This window comes from Montipora capricornis, chromosome 10 (genome assembly GCF_036669925.1).
Source record: "Montipora capricornis isolate CH-2021 chromosome 10, ASM3666992v2, whole genome shotgun sequence".
Taxonomy (NCBI): domain Eukaryota; kingdom Metazoa; phylum Cnidaria; class Anthozoa; order Scleractinia; family Acroporidae; genus Montipora; species Montipora capricornis.
Window position 1 is genome coordinate 68,316,251 of NC_090892.1, and position 16,505 is coordinate 68,332,755.

The window sequence follows — 16,505 nt, forward strand, 5'->3', positions numbered from 1 at the left end:
ACTGATATCGAGCAAGTCCTTGGAATTCAACGTGCATGAAGCGGAATGGTTACATCAACATCTGAAAAAGAAAAATTACGTATTTTTGCCTTTTCTCGACTCGAATAAGCCACTTTTCTCTCCCAAATACCTTTGTAAGTATATTCTTCACAACTTGATGCGGTATTCTACTCCTATATGGCAGTCTAAACTCTGCAAAATTGGAAACCGTACTCATCGACTCTAGTTCTTTGTTGACGTGCATGCATTAATGTGCTTTCACATGGAACTTATTGGTTTTTCTTTTATCATCACTGGTCGTCTGCAAAACAGCATTAGACTATCCAGACAAACTCCTCTCAAGTCCCCCAAATCATGTTGGATTTTTGTTATCGCCATATCTGGTCCAGGGATGTTTTTCGTCTGGTAATCCATGTATTTGCATATTTGTCTCTTTGTCGAACCATGTTACGGGCCATTTAACAATCTTGTCACGATCCAAAGCAAGCTATCTATTGTTATTACTTCTTATGGCTGGTGATACGGGCCATTGCGTCAATCCTGGCCCTTGTTAATTCTCTTGCGGGTCTTGCAGGAAACCCGTCAAAGAAAATCAAACTGGGATAGAATGTGAGAACTGCTTTCTCTGGTACCACAAAGAATGCATACACCAATCTACAAAATCATATGAGGCCTTTCAATACAACTCTGGTCTTACATGGATTTGCGTTTCGTGTTTGTCTCCAAACTTTGCCACTGCATGGTTTTCATCGCTGCTCGACTTGACCTTTGGAAACGACTTCTCAGCCTCGTAGAATGTCACGGAAACATCATCTCTTGTTATCCTACGAAACCATACGTGAGATAAAAATGAAAGGAACAACATCACATTTTTCTGCACTAACATAAACGGCATTAGGGGGAAAAAGTTAGAGTTCTAATCGTATCTAGAAGTCGAGAACCTTGATATTGTCGCCTTGCAGGAAACAAAAATTGACCAGAGTGTTCTAGACACGGAATTGTTTCCACCGGAATTGGGCTATACTGTATTCCGAAAGGACAGGGTGATTGGCGGTGGAGGTGTTATTCTAGCGATGAAATCACATCTTGACCCACTTCAATGTAACAGCATTAATACTGAGAGCTCTGAGAGTGTGTGGGCCAAGATACGACTGAATGGTCTACTACATTACCTTTGTAGTCTCTATAGGCCTCCGGACCAGCATTATTCTGAGCTATCAGCGCTACATGAACAGCTCACTGACGTTTGTAAACTTCATCCAACTGACAACCCACAAGCTATTCATGTGATAGGTGACTTTGATTTCCGTTACGTGGACTGGGAAACTGTTACCATCAGGAATGGCGGGGAGCTCTGTGATTCTGAAGGCCTAGTTCTAGTCGACATACTGCGTGATTTCTACATGGAACAACTAATCACCTTTCCCACACGTGAAGCAAAGACCTTGGATCAAATATTAGATCACCAGCTAAGTTCAGCGATTGGCTGTTCACTCGCCTGTGCTACTCCAGCTCAACGCAAACCACGCCGTAAGGTTTACCTGTACGCCAAATTGGACTTTGACAAAATCCACACTGACATGACTCAACACAAAGATGACTTTTTTCAATCTAGCTCTAATGATAGTTCTGCTGAGGAGGACTGGTCGGCGTTTAAGAATTGTTTGCTGAATTCGATCGAGAGGAGCATTCCGTCAAAGTATGTCAGCGGCCGTGATAAGTTGCCTTGGTTATCGCCGAATTTACGTTGCCTAATTCGCCAGAAACACCGCCTTCACGCAAAATATAAAAGTACAGGCAGTGCGAGGCTTCACCACAAATGGCGCATGGTGAGAAGAAAAGTGAACTCGTGTCTTAACGTGTTGCACGTAACAACTATATTAATAGCATTATCGGGGATGTCAAATCAAATCCCAAGTCGTTTTGGAAATTCATCACTTTTCAACGTAAGGACAGTCAGTCTACACCACCTCTTCAATCACAGAATGGCCATCTCGCTGAATCTGACCCTGAGAAGGCTTTGGCTCTAAACCAGCAATTTTGTGATAACTTCTCGTCTGAGGACACTGTATCAATCCCACTTTTAAAGCGAAAGTTCTCCAATATGCCTAACATCCAAATCACTGAGAGTGGGGTCTTCAAATTACTTGCTAGCCTTAAGCCATCCAAGGCTGCTGGTCCTGATGGCCTACACCCCATAGTCCTTCAGGAACTGGCACCAGTCATCTCACCAACCTTGGCGTTCATTTTTCAAAAGTCCCTCAACAATTGTTCTTTGCCTAATGACTGGTGCGACGCAAACGTCGGCCCGCTCTTTAAAAAAGGCGACAGATCTCTTGCAATTAATTATCGACCTATCTCGCTGACCAGCATAGTCTGCAAAATTCTCAAACACATCTGCCCAAACATCATGGCCCACATTGACGCCAACAATATATTGTCTGATCGCCAACGTGCATTCAGGAAATCACATAGTTGTATGACACATTTATGCAACGTGATTAATGATTGGGCGTTTAACATAGATCGTGGGTTTCAAACGGATACCTTCATACTTGATTTTGCCAAGGCTTTTGACAAAGTGCCGCACGAGAGACTCAAGTCGAAATTTCTTAGCTACGGCATCAGCGGGCGTACCCTTTCGTGGATAGACTCCTTCCTCTGTCAACGGAGACAGCGAGTAGTCGTCATTGGGTCTGTCTCTGAATGATCATGTGTTACATCTGGTGTACCCCAGGGAATAGTCCTAGGGCCCATTCTCTTCAATCTGTTCATTAATGATATCGTGGAGGTTGTAAGCCCAGGTACAGAGATTCGTCTCTTCACTGATGACTGCATCTGCTACAGAAAAGTGAGCTCCATAGTAGACAGCGAGATCTTGCAACTAGATATCGATCAGCTGGCTGTGTGTGCTGATACCTGGTTGATGGATTTTGCCTGGTCGAAATGTAAAACCAGGCGGGTCTCCACAAAGACACGTAACAACATCCCGTACCTGTACCACCTCAAGAGTGCGGCCCTTGATTCTGTAAAGGAAGTAAAGTATTTAGGCATAACCATCACTCACAACCTTCGCTGGAATAAGCACGTCGCTGACGTCATCCCGTAAGGCCAATCAAATCTTGGGCTTGCTGAGGAGAACCTGTATTTCTGCGATCAAAATACTAAGGAGACAGCTTATGCAGGCCTTGTACGACCCATCTTGGAGTACGCCAGCGCCATCTGGGACCCTCCAACTCAAAAACTAATCCAAGAGCTGGAGAAAGTCCAGCGTCGGGCTGTGCGGTTTGTCACATCAGATTATTTTAATTATGAAGAGGGAACAATTACACGTCGCCTATTGAAACTGGGCTGGAAACCCCTAAGAGACCGCAGAGATGCAGCCACCTTATGTCTTTTCAACCAAGGACTTAACCAACTGGCGAACATTCCAACAAGCAATCTATCCCAACCCTCAAAGACATTCCTGCCATATGCATAATAAACACTTTAACGTTCCTTTTGCTGGAACCAATATCTTCAAATTTAGTTTTTTGCCTAGAGCAATTAGGCTGTGGAATAGATTACCTTCTTTTGCAGTAAATTCTAATTTAGATTTTGCGGCTTTCGAGGTCCTAGTCAAGGAAATGTAATTCTCATGCGCTGTGCATATATATACAAACTTGTAGGTTGCACTTATCATTAAAGTGAAGTGAAATGAAGAAGGAGAAAAGGTATAATAAAAGAATTAGCGGTCAAAAGCAATGCTGAATCCTTCTAATGACCTTTATGTTGGAAACAGCATGATTTGTAAATGCAGTACTTGCTAAAGGTTTTTTATTTTCTTGAAGCATGTGAATGCCAGACTTTACATTTTAATGGTTTAAAGCTGCAGGGTAAACGTGTTTCCCACCTATTCTTTCCAAAAGGTGTCAAAGCTGAGAGCAGTAAATGAGGAATTGCAGGATGGTGAAAAGCAGGAAGTGGAGGTAAATATGTATCGAGCCTCTAATTGTGAAATGATGCGCAAATTTTCAGTTGACTTGGTAACTGAATATGTAATTGCTTCTTACAAGTCATTGAGTCATAAAAAGCGGGAATTCTTCACTGTCAGTTGGCAGTACGTGCATTTTCTCAGGAAGACTTGCTCTTACGCAGCCTATTCTTTGAACTTAGCAACTATCATGAATATTGACTGACAAGGTAGGACAGCCTGACTCAAGCGTGAGGCATCTTTCGGTTGACTTCTCTTTGTATTGCATAGGTTTTCAAAATGAGCACCAGGATTAAGGAATTAGAGGAGGATGTAAGGAACAGTGGGATCAAAGTGAAATGTTGCCTTCAAGTATTTGTGATTACGTAAAAATAGCGTTAACTGAAGAGAGAGAAACACATACCATGCATTTTACCTTTCGACACACCCATACGAAAAATTTGTCTTTGTCCTGAGCGGGACTCAAACCCACGCCACCCTGATTACTAGTCTGGGATGCTAAGCCACTACACCATCAAGGCTACCTCGCTGGCAATGCAGCAGATTAATGAGGTGACTTAGCCGCTTGGGGATCCCTAGGGCCCAACTTTTTCTTCACTCGAGTGTGAAGAAGAACATCCCTGTTGTTCCCTAGGACCATGGTTTGGGCCCGGCCCTTCAGGAGTATACAGCAGTCTGAACAGCAAGAATTCATATAATAATAAGGGAGCTTCTCCAAATTGATATCGGTCATTTGATTTCGGATGTTGCTATCTGCATTTTCCGATTTCGATAGCTGCTTGTGTCTGACTCAAGAATTTCCGATTTGAGGTTTCAAAATTCCGATAAAATTGAGAAATTAAACGTGACTTAGCTGTAAGTTGAAGTTTGATTGGAATTCTATCGAGTCATCAAACTGCTCCAACGGATCACATGAGATTGCCAAGCGCATGCGCATAATCAGTATTTACAGCGGAATGTGAGTGTCTCACAGAAAGAAGAAACAGGGTATTGTGAAACAACACCCCAAGTAAAATAGTAAGATAATGAATCATTGAAAGCCCAGGGAGAATATCTGTTTTCTGTCTGTGATAATGGGTGGGTAACCATGGGTGGGCATGTGATCCCTTGGAGTAGTTTGATGACTCGGTAGAATTCCAATCAAACTTCAACTTACAGCTAAGTCACGTTTAATTTCTCAATTTTATCGGAATTTTGAAACCTCAAATCGGAAATTCTTGAGTCAGACACAAGCAGCTATCGAAATCGGAAAATGCAGATAGCAACATCCGATTATGCATTTATTAGTAGAATACAACAAACTGGTAATGTAACAGTAGCCTGTTCCACCTATAAGGGTATTTTAAGACATAAACCAACTGTTGTCTAGACAGACGATGCTCTGATAGAGTTATGAGTAACATAAAGGCGAAGGAAATTGCCCTTGTCTATGTTCTAGTCACTGTGGAGTATGGCTGATGCAAAATTAGACGACTCCACTGGTTTAATGTAAAATAGATCAAAGCATCTCGAGGATGACCATCCAGCAGTTTGCAGAATGTCATTAACAGAAACACATTCTGCTTTGGCTTTCGAGGTAGCGGCAGCTCTTGTACTATGAGGTGTGAAAACTTGGATGTCTACACCAGCAGTCTCCATGACTGAACGGATCCATCTAGAAATAGTTTCCCTGGATACGTGCTTGTAAGGTTTAAAAAAAACTAATATAAAGTTTAGTTTCTGATTCTCTAAGGGGCTTGGTACGCTTAAGATATTCCTTCAAACAAGTAACTACACAGAGTGATTAATCAGCTGGCCCCAGGGAGCTTTGTAACCAGGCCTACTTTGCTTAATGTGTTCAGAGAGTAAAAATTCAAAGCCATGAGGGCCTTCCTTCATGTATGCAATATCAAGCATATGCAAAGTTTGTCCAGCATAATCAGCTTCAGTGTGAGAGTTTTTAACACAAGTTTCTCCACAGGGTTGAGGGATGAAAGATAGGTTAAGACAGGTTTCACATCCCAAGTGGACTGGTAACGAGGAGTTAGTGGGGAGCCCTTGGAAACACCTTTCATAAATCTTGAAATGAGGGGATGGCTGCCAATTGAGGTATTCAGCTTTGGTACAGTAAAAGCTGATATGGCACTCCGGGCAGTATTGATGGTGGTGTAAGACAGTCCTTTGTCATGTAGCGTGACAAGAAAATCTAAAACTGCTGTCAAAGGAAGGTCATAGGGATGACTCGCCCGTTTACTACAAAAGTCAATCCATTGTGTGATGTGCGTCTTGCACTGCTTTTGTGTTCCTGCTGACCAAGACTTGAGGATGATTTCAGCAGCTTTGTCTGAAACATGTCTCTGCTGGAGACTTGCCAGAGAGCTTGCAGGCCATCAGTTTTAATTCTTTCCGAAGAGGGTGCAGTGCACCGTTGTGAGGTTGCAGTAGTAGGTGATTCGACTGTGGAAGATGGAGTTCACTAGCAGATGAAGAAGAGTGGTGAACCGGGGTTGAGTCTACACCAGTTGCTTTGTCCCGTTCTATTTTCTCTAGGCAAGCTGCGATGACACTGAAACGTGGAAATCTTAAAAATAGTATTCTTTCCAACTCATGTAAAAGGTTAATGATTCCAAGTTCGAGTGAGGCCTAACACTCCTGTGAAGTTTTTATACCCAATTATTCCATCAGAGAAACACTCTGACCAGGGTGGGATTTGAACCCACGACCTTCGGATTAGATCACCGCTGCTCTACCGACTGAGCTACAAGGCCAGAACGGGAGCAGGCCGTGAGTATGTGAGATGTTATTCACAAGGACTTCAAACCCAGTAGAACTGCTTTCAGTTCTAAGTAATTAATATGGAATGCTTGTTCTTCCAGGTCCCATAATCTACCAGTTTTTTGGCCCTCCTGTACTGCCCCCAGCCTGTGTTAGAGGCATCAGTAATAAGGGTTAATAATAATAACTGAAAGGTGGCTCTTCATCCGTAAAATTTACGGCAATACTGAAATGGTAATGACCATAGTGATATTAATAATGTATAATATTAAAAACGCTACAACAAAGGTAAATAATCAAGCATATAGACAAATCAAGAAGTCAAACGTGCATTTTCCCTAGTTGTCAGATATTTTCTCACTTGAGTTTTAAAATCACTAAAAACTACAGAGTTCCTTGCAGCAGAGGGTAATGAATTAAAAACATTGGAGGCAACCCGTCTTAAGGGGTACTTTTAACATTGTTTCTCTCGAAGACCTCAGTGTCCTTGTAGGATTGTGAATGTCTAGCTTTAGATAGGATGGCCAGTCATTACAACACAAAGCTTTAAAAACAGTGTTAAGTAAATGATTCTCTCTGCGTTCCTAGTTTGATTAAATCCGGCATATGCACATAGCGCCCGAGAACGAAACCTGCAGCAGCTAACTGAACACGTTGTAGGCGCTTTAATAGATGGTATCCATTTTAAAATGGTAGTAAGAGGCAAATTCATTAAGAGGTTTAAGATTGAGAATTAATAGGTCTCACAAAAATTCTGGACAGGAAATCTCCCTTAAGGGTTCGGTTAATTCTATGACCCCTTTACTTAGGAGTTTGGTTATTTCAGTACTAATAATTTCTTTTTCCCCAGGCCCGGGTGTTCGAAAGTCGATTGACGTAATCCAGGGTTAGTGTAAAGTTGTGTTTCATGTTTTCAACTTTTGTGTGAAGACTTCTTTCGTTTAGTTTTGTTTTTCAAGATGGACTTCTTCTTATGTAAAGTTTTGCCAAATGTCAGCGTTGAACAGCATTCAGGAGAAGAGAAATACTCCTTGGTTAATTTTTAATCTGGGATTAGCGTTAATGGGCTTTTGAACAACTGGGCCCAGAAGAACATGTAATTCGTCTGGGTTTACTAGCCTGAACAGGTCTACATCTGTCTTCAAACTCGATGTGATGATGCTTGATGGCATCAAGAATAACCGGGTCAGTAATTACTGACCTCCAGTTGTCTATATGATGCTTTACGCAACCTGCTTTAAAATTCAAGACCAAATGAGATGAAAAATCTGTATCCACAATAGCTGAAAATTCGTCAGCTTGTTCAAGTTGGCTTACCCGTTTACAAGGTCTTACGACATTCACTGAATTTTGATGATATTAGTGATGCCTGCGACCCTGGGTCAGGGTTTTTCGCAGGAGTTGTTTTCTCCCTTTTGTTGGTGCTGTTCATGCCAAGCACCTTGTGCCGTCAAACCAGCGGCCTCTATGTTGATAGCATTTCCACCAGTAACATTGTTACCGCCTGATGTGGCGTCACTTTCCTCGTCATCCGAGCGGAGGATGAGAGCTTCTCTCAAATTCTGGAGAGTTCCCGTTTGAATCTCCGAGCTTTTAGCAAGCTGCACGAGTGAACTTTGAAGACCTTGGAGAAATACCGTGGCTGAACTGATATTGTGCACTAAAGACACTGATTATGCGCATGCGCTTGGTAATCTCATGGGATCCCTGGGGCAGTGATGACGAGATACAATCGGACATCAATTGGACATCAATCTAGAATGGCATATCGACACACATTGTTTTTATAAATAAGTGGATTTAGTATAAACGTACGGACCTTCGATCTTGCAGATCATAATCTTTGTGTTTACACATTTCTACAATTTATGCTCCTGTTGTTTCTATTTTCACCTTCAACATCTCAGCAACAAAAAAATACTGATTTAAACGATTCGAGCATTATACGATTTTAAATACTTTCTTAGAAACCAAACTTACAGGTAAAACGCAACACGTCAGTTGATTTACTTGCCAATTCTTTAACGTTATGATAGAAAAACAACTATCTATGCCAGTTTAATACACCATGATGAAACAAATTTCAGTCCTTTGCTGTGTGGTCGCATCCCAACATTGACCTTTGAACAGCGCATCTTGATCAAACAGTGCACAACAAAACGACGGCGTATTATACCGTTTTGGCTGCACAGTTTTAATATTTGAGGGCTTTTAGTGTTGCACAACATACTCGCGAGGTTTCGCAAAATGATGTGAAAGATGTGATACCGTAAACTGCCGCTTATAAGCCCTGTCGGAAACGTGTTGTTATCATATTGCGTGACAAATAGGACGAGGCCATTTTGACATGAATGTAAGGTGAACCAATAGATAAAATCAACAATCACCGGAAATTCCTGTGGGGCTAAACTATGAGCAATAAAAGAATAGGATCAAGTAGATTTATGTGTAGTTTTGTGACAGTGCGAGTGCCAGAGAGTTGTACCTGAGGTGATCGAATTGTGACTGTGAGAATAAAAACCTTAAAATCATTCTGTGAATTTTGGAGAGCACTGAAGTAGAGCGGACATTCTCCAAACGCCTCCGGTTACAGGCCACCTACATGCAAACAAAAAAATACTTCCGATTAGAAGCCCATCCGGATATAAGCCCCCCTCCAGTTTTTCTTGTTTCATTAACATTAAGCACTCTCAGAGAACACTATTACTTCAACAAATAACTGGAAAAGATTATGGAACAATAACTTAATTACCATTTTATTATTAACAATTTTTATATCTTTATTTCAACATTTCGCCAAATGCTTTGAAGTAACTGTTCATTGTTCTCCTGTAGTGTTACAGTTTGTTTCACAAAACTTTTGACAAACTGTTTCTGAAGTTCGTTTGAAATTCCTGAAGTTCGCTACGAACTGAGCTATTTTATTACGTAATTGTCAATCAAATCGCGAACTTTGAAACGAAGTTGTAAATTTCGCGCTGAACTTCATGTGAAAGTTGCGAAGTTCGTTGTGACAGAGATCCGTGCCATTTAGTGTAGTTAGTTGGTTTGGTACATTTAGAGCGAATTGTTACAAATCAATCCCTAACAGGACTGGGAATTGCTTTCCCTTGAACTGAGATGCGATTTAATTGTAACAATTTGCTTAAAATGTACCAAAACAACTAACTGCACTGAATGGCACGAACTTCTGTCACAACGAACTTTGCAACTTTTACATGAAGTTCAGCGTGAAATTTACAACTTCGTTTCAAAGGTCGCGATTTGATTGACAACTACGGAACGAAATCGCTAAGTTCGTAGCGAACTTCAAGAATTTCAAACCAACTTCGGAAACCTTCAAAAGTTTTGTGAAACGCACTGTAAATGTAAAAAAAAAGGTACAACAATGTACAACCCGACATTGATAAGAGTTTGTTTGTGTGCACTATTTGCCATCATGGCCATTATGAAGATGGTCCATACAATGCACTTTGTTTCCGAACTTGCTCTTTGTGTTTCAATTCCACCTCCAAGAAACCACGTGCACTCTGGCGCTTTTCTTGCTTCCGCGGTAATCTCACCAGTTATACTTGTAACTGTCCCATCTTTTAAGAATGGACAAATAACTTGTGCCAGGGCATCGGGAACGTGACCAATGATGTTATCTTTAGCCTTCTCTTGCTCACTTTCTTTCAATTCGCTTTTTATCACAATAATGGCATTTTGGTTCTTACTGTGCCGATTGTCTGGTTCTGGCTGACACGCAAACTTATCGCCTACGGAACAGTCAGAGTTGTAAACGTGGTGTCCCTTTACTTTAGACGTTAACTTTGCAATCAAAGCTGAAGCCATTGTTTTGCATCTCTTGAAATTTTCCAAGCAGTATTCTGACCTAGATCAAATCAAAACCGCATGTGCATTGCGAAAGATGCACTTGAGCAACACACCGGTATGTGGAAATACCATGTATGGCATGCTAGCACGTGATTAGATTTAGTCCAAAGTTTGACAGGTATACAAATACCAATGCGTTTATGCTCGTATACCATACCATGGGTCACATAATGAGTATGGCAGATTGTGGAGATTGTGTAGAGGCCACCATGACGGCAGGAGAGATTCAAATTGAAGAGACAGACATTAAAGTAGTTAAAGATAATGACCAGCCATCTAAGAGCAATACCAGTAAAAAGTTGTTACAGGCATGGCATGTGTTTCTTCCTGAATTCAAGCTGAGAGCCATTAAAGATTTTTCCCAAGACGGAAAAAAACATTTCTCAGGCAGCAAGAAAATTTGCAGTTGATCGCAAACAAATGTGTTTGTGGGTTCAGAAACAGACAAAATAACGAAGCAGAAGAGCAGATCCAAAGCGGGTGGTCGGGGATGTAATGGGAGATATCCTGTCATGGAAGATTAGCTATAAAATGGAATTTTTAGACCTGAGAAAGGAAGGACGAAAAGTCAAAAGATTTCAAATATTCTGATAAGTGGTTCAGACGATTTTGCAAAAGAAAAAACATAAGTCTACGCAAAACCACCCATGCTGCACAGCATGCTCCTGTCAACTTCAGTGCGACTATTTCCAAGTTTCACCCCAAACTGCTAAGAGTACGAAGACGTGGTAATTTCCAACTCAGTGACATTGCCAATATGGACCAAACTCCTTTGCCATTATGGTAAGACATACCATAATGCTGGATCGAAAGAAGTTTGGTCTGCAAGTGCAGCTTCAGGTTTGGTCAAGTGTCAGTGCACAGTTCAATTAACAGTGTTTGCTGATGGTAAGCAACGTGTTAGGCTAACCATAATATTTCGAGGACAAAGGAAGAGAATTTCCAAGACTGAGAGAGATGGCAGGGATAAAAGGGTCCGCGTTATGTTTCAAGAAAAAGTATGGTGTGACGAGGCAACTATGAAAGAGTGGGTGGCGAGGGAATGGGCTAATGTATTCACAAATCCTCACAGTGCTTCGTCAACGGGAAAGATTTTAGTGGCAGATGTCCATGCCGCTCAGCTGACCGATGCTGTAAAAACTGCCTTGCGTAATTACAAGACTGAACTAGTCAATGTTCCGCCAGGCTGCACAAGTAGAATTCAACCCCTCGATGTCTGCATTAACAAACCCTTTAAAAAGGCAGTAAAGCGCCAACATGAGGCTCGCATGAGTGAAAACTTGCAGTTGTACACTGAAGCCAAATTGACTGCATCAGACAGGCGAGTTCTTCTAACAAAGTGGATGGGTAAAGCGTGGCAAGAAGTAAACCAGAGCAAAGACACCATCATAAGAAGCTTTAAGAAATGTGGAATTTATCTTGATCTTAGTGGATCGGAAGATTATGACATTAACATTGAGGGAATTCCCGATTACAAGATGCAATTAGCTGATGAAGTCCAGAGAGGGAGGCTCCCGGTCCAGCCCTTGGGATATGTCATGTCCACAAAATATATTTTTAGATGAGGGAAAGTCTTTGTTCTAGCGGAAGTCTGTCTTCCCAGAAGTCCGCATTCAGTCCAACCTCGGTCCGATATTTGAAAGAAAATAAATATTAATCAGCCTTCCACGTACGCCGCCATTTTCGCTTTTCACTAAGAATCTGTGAGCGAGGCAAGGCTGCATGCGGACGTCTCGGAAGACAGACTTCGGCTAGAACAAAGGCTTCCGCTCGTCTAAAAATAACTTTCGTGGACATGACATATCCCGGCCAACGACCTGAGCCTCCCTCTCTGTCCCCTTATTTTCTCTTGTTTAGGGTGATTGAGCGTAACGTTGAGCTAGCCAGTTCCTTATCACTTTCTTCCAATAATGGCTCTATTCTCCAATACGCCTTCTCAAAGCTAGCTTGAATGTCAATGGTGAAACTTTCTGAGGTAAAGAAAACCCCTGCAGATGATCAGTTTCTCGAAGAAAGAAAGGCAGTATGAAGGCAGTATGTTGTTAATGTGCTCGTTGATATCAAACTTCTTTGAAATTAAGTGCGAGAGCTTGTTGGCATAGCATTTCGACATTAAAGACATTGTTGTTTCTCGAAAACCTTCTGTAGGCACAGCGGAGAGAAATGCTGACGAGAGCAACATAGTCAGAATTTAATCTACCATTCAAACATTAGGTTTCAGCTAATTTTGTTCGGAGGCAGTTGCGTGATCTCAGTAATAAGATTGGCCTCGCTCTGCAGCCAGTTTTTGTAAGCAAGAAATTAGAACAAGACCTAAAACCTAAAGAAGCCAAGGCGTCAATTGTTAATCAGCAATGCGTTGTTTATCATTTTGTATGTGATCTGTGCAGTGCAGGTTATGTCGGCTATACAGCCCAACACCTTTTTCAACGTGTCGCTGAACACAAAAATTCGGCAATTGGCAAGCATTTTCATGAAGCGCATGGTAGGAGGGATCGTTTGAACGAGAGCCATTTTAAGATTCTGAGAAAGTGCCAAGGCAAATTTGATTGCTTAGTGTTGGAATGCTTTATATTAAGAAATTTAAACCTAATCTGAACGAGCAAACGGACTCCATACGTGCGAAACATTTTGTTTAACGCGTAAGTTATTTTCTCTTATTGTTCGTTTTAGTATTTATACAATTTATTTTATACATTCTTCAGTTGATAATATTTATATGGCACAAATTCAACTATACAATTTTGAAATGCGTGTCACATATATGAGCTCTATATACTACATGTAATAAGTAATAACAATTGGAAAATCGAATCGAAATTTACATATAAAATTAAACTAACTTAAGATATATCAAAGCTTTTATTTGTATGCTTGAATAAAAAGTGCAGTTTTGTTTTTCTGTTTCAAAGTACTTAACTTTGACGTGCTCCGGACGTACATAGGAGCAATCCAATGTAAATTCTCATTGTACCTGAAGAAGGCAGTTTTGGCCAGCCGAAGCATAGTACCTGTCAAAGAGAGGTATCCGCGGACCAGTATCATGTGACCATACCGAGGACTCAGGTATAGAGATCATCGAGGTCACCTGGTTTTTTTTTAAATTCGACCAATTATCAGGTACTGGGTTTCTGTTGGATCGCAGGCTCAAGCCGGGCTAACTTGTTGTAAAAATACATAAGCAGGGAGCTCCGCTTGTAGGCTTGGATTGTTGTTGTTGTTATTATTATTATTATTATTATTATTACTATTATTATTATTATTTTTATTATCATTATTATAAAGCTTTATTGAAAATCAGTCAATTAATACAGAAAGTATTAAAAACAAAAAAATATTCTGTTCTAATTATAAAAGCAGTTCAACTTCATTGTTTATTTACATTAAAAAACAAAAGTCAAAATATATTATGATTATACATACATTTTAAAAGACTCCTAAGCGGCTTTCACTCTAACCCAGTTCAATGTTTGCATCTGGATTCCGGTTTGAAGCAGAACGACTGCCTCTTATTTCCATAATAGATGATCGTATCAAGGCAAAAGATAAGGTGCATCGCATCCACGCAAGAGTTATACCATATTCTGATTTTCGCTTCTGTGCAAGTACCTCGGCTAAGCATTTGTATGCAACAGTTGTCTCTTTCCCGTCCCATCATTGTTGAAAACACAATTGGAGTGAATACAGCATATTCGACTTCCCTTATCTTGTCACAAGACTCCGTTTTCTTCGCCATCTCGTGTTGTCTATAGAGTGCCGGGATATTGGTACTTCGGTAGCTCGATGCGTTCTGGTGAAAAACCCTATAAGTGAAAAAATGCATCTTGTTGCCGACTCCAGAATCCCTAGCTTTGCTCTAATATCTAACTTTGCATCATCTTGCTTGTTGGCCGTGCGTGGTAGTATGATTTCGCATGAAAGTGATTGCAGCTGTCGTTCTTTTTCTACATCTGTATATACTTCCGTCAGCCACTGGGCGGTTATATCTCTGATCTCATTATGCCTTGCAATTGGTAGTCCACCACAGGGGCATGTCATGCCATGGGTCTGTTGAAAAAGCTTTGCCACACTTACAGTGATGGGGTGCGTTTTTCATCTGCCATCCATATCGTAAATTAAGTGCATCGCGAAATTCTCCTTTGTTTAAATTGAAGCCTTGATCTTTTAATGGCAATACGGATAACCACGACGATGAACCTTTCTCGCCAAGTAGATCCATCACCACTTCTTCTTTTTCTTCTTCTTCTTCTTCGTCGTCGTCGTCTTCGTCTTCGTCTTCTGCTGCTTCTGCTTCTTCTTCTGCTTCTTCTTCTTCTTCTTCTTCTTGTTCTTCTTCTTGTTCTTGATCTTCTTGTTCTTTTTGTTCTTCTTGTTCTTCTTGTTCTTGTTCTTCTTGTTATTCTTGTTCTTCGTCTTCTTCTTCGTCTTCGTCTTCTGCTACTTCTGCTTCTTCTGCTGCTCCTGCTTCTTCTTGTTCTTGTTCTTGTTCTTGTTCTTGTTCTTGTTCTTGTTCTTGTTCTTGTTCTTGTTCTTGTTGTTGTTCTTCTTCTTCTTCTTCTTCTTCTTCTTCTTCTTCTTCTTCTTCTTCTTGATATCTTTCCATTTATAATTTTTGAAACTTGCTGTGGACTATGTGTAGGCAACAGCTTCTAAACTTAGTATATGTGTATCTAAGTGTCTCAAACTGTAGAATGTCTTGATGACTGATGACTTCACAATTTTGTGTGATGATCCATATCTAGCAGTTGGTTAGGAGTTCGTTGGTTTCGTTCTGGTGGGCTAGGTCAGAAAGTTCATTTTCTAGGGTGCTGTTGAAAACCCCCAGGAAGTTGAACACTATATTGACTTGCTTGATCTCGTAGTCAGGGTAAAGCTTGCGTAGTCCTAGTCGTAGTTCCAGGTACTTTCTCTTTTTATACTCATCCCTGTCGTACATTGCACACAGTTCCTTCCACAAGTATGATTTTCTTGTTTTTCTTTTTGTAGATGATCGTATTTTATAGCTTATTTGTTCCATTCTCTGGTCCTTTATTTATTTAGATGGCTGTATCCCAGAGTATTTTAGCTTGCTCATTTTCAATACTTCTTTTGGAGATCGTTTGTTTATATCAGGCTGTGGAGTCATCGTTTTCCGTGCTGTATAATGATAATAGGAAGTGTATATCGGTGTTAACATTTTATCCTGTCTCGACTTATAGATTGTTTAGGTTATAGCAGAGCAGCCGCATAACAGATGTGGGATGGTTTCTTCTGCATTGTGGCACAACGTGCATGTTAGATCTAATCCTAGCTCGTTCTTGTTGTCTCTTTACTCTGTATTCTTTGTAGGGACCAGTTATTGTAGCATGCTAGTGTGTTCACTTAGTATGACATTAGGTATATTTTCCGTTTTGTGGTTGGGTTGAAGTTGTGCATAGAGATGTCGCTATCTATCCAATGTTGTGTGACATAGTTTCCAAGCCATAGCAGTTCAGAGACGTTTTGTTGCTACTCCTTATCTGTTGCCTCTTGGAGTTGCTGCTGGATGTACTTCAGGCTGCTGATCGTTAGCACAATTTCTTTCTCGCCCATTTTTACTGTGTGCATTTGAGCTCTTTGTTAAATGTAGTGTTTTAGTTCAGATGTTGAGCGTACGTTTTTGCATCTTTAAATGCTGATCTTCTCTTTTTTACTTCTTTGGCGTCCTGAAAGGTTCTCACAATTTCTATATGAGGGTCTTTGCTTGTTGTAATGTAATGCTCTGTCTTGATCTTTGTAGCCTTATATTGTACCTCTATTTCATTCAGGTTGCGACCTCCCAAATCTGTTGATAAGTATAGTATTGGGTTTGACTGGTAGTTGTGCTTGCCTTTGTTCTGTGCTATTGCCGCACGGGTTTTCCTGTCTAGTTCTTGTAGATCTT

General features: G+C 40.8%; 1 protein-coding gene across 1 annotated transcript in view; it reads left to right on the plus strand.

Moving 5' to 3' along the window:
- Positions 1 to 16,505, plus strand: part of LOC138021234 (golgin subfamily A member 6-like protein 25) — a 47,867-nt gene that overhangs the window by 25,699 nt on the left and 5,663 nt on the right. The window contains exon 8 of the mRNA XM_068868093.1: positions 3,909 to 3,968. Within this exon, the coding sequence (XP_068724194.1) occupies positions 3,909 to 3,968 (60 nt within the window). The remainder of the gene's footprint in view (positions 1 to 3,908; positions 3,969 to 16,505) is intronic.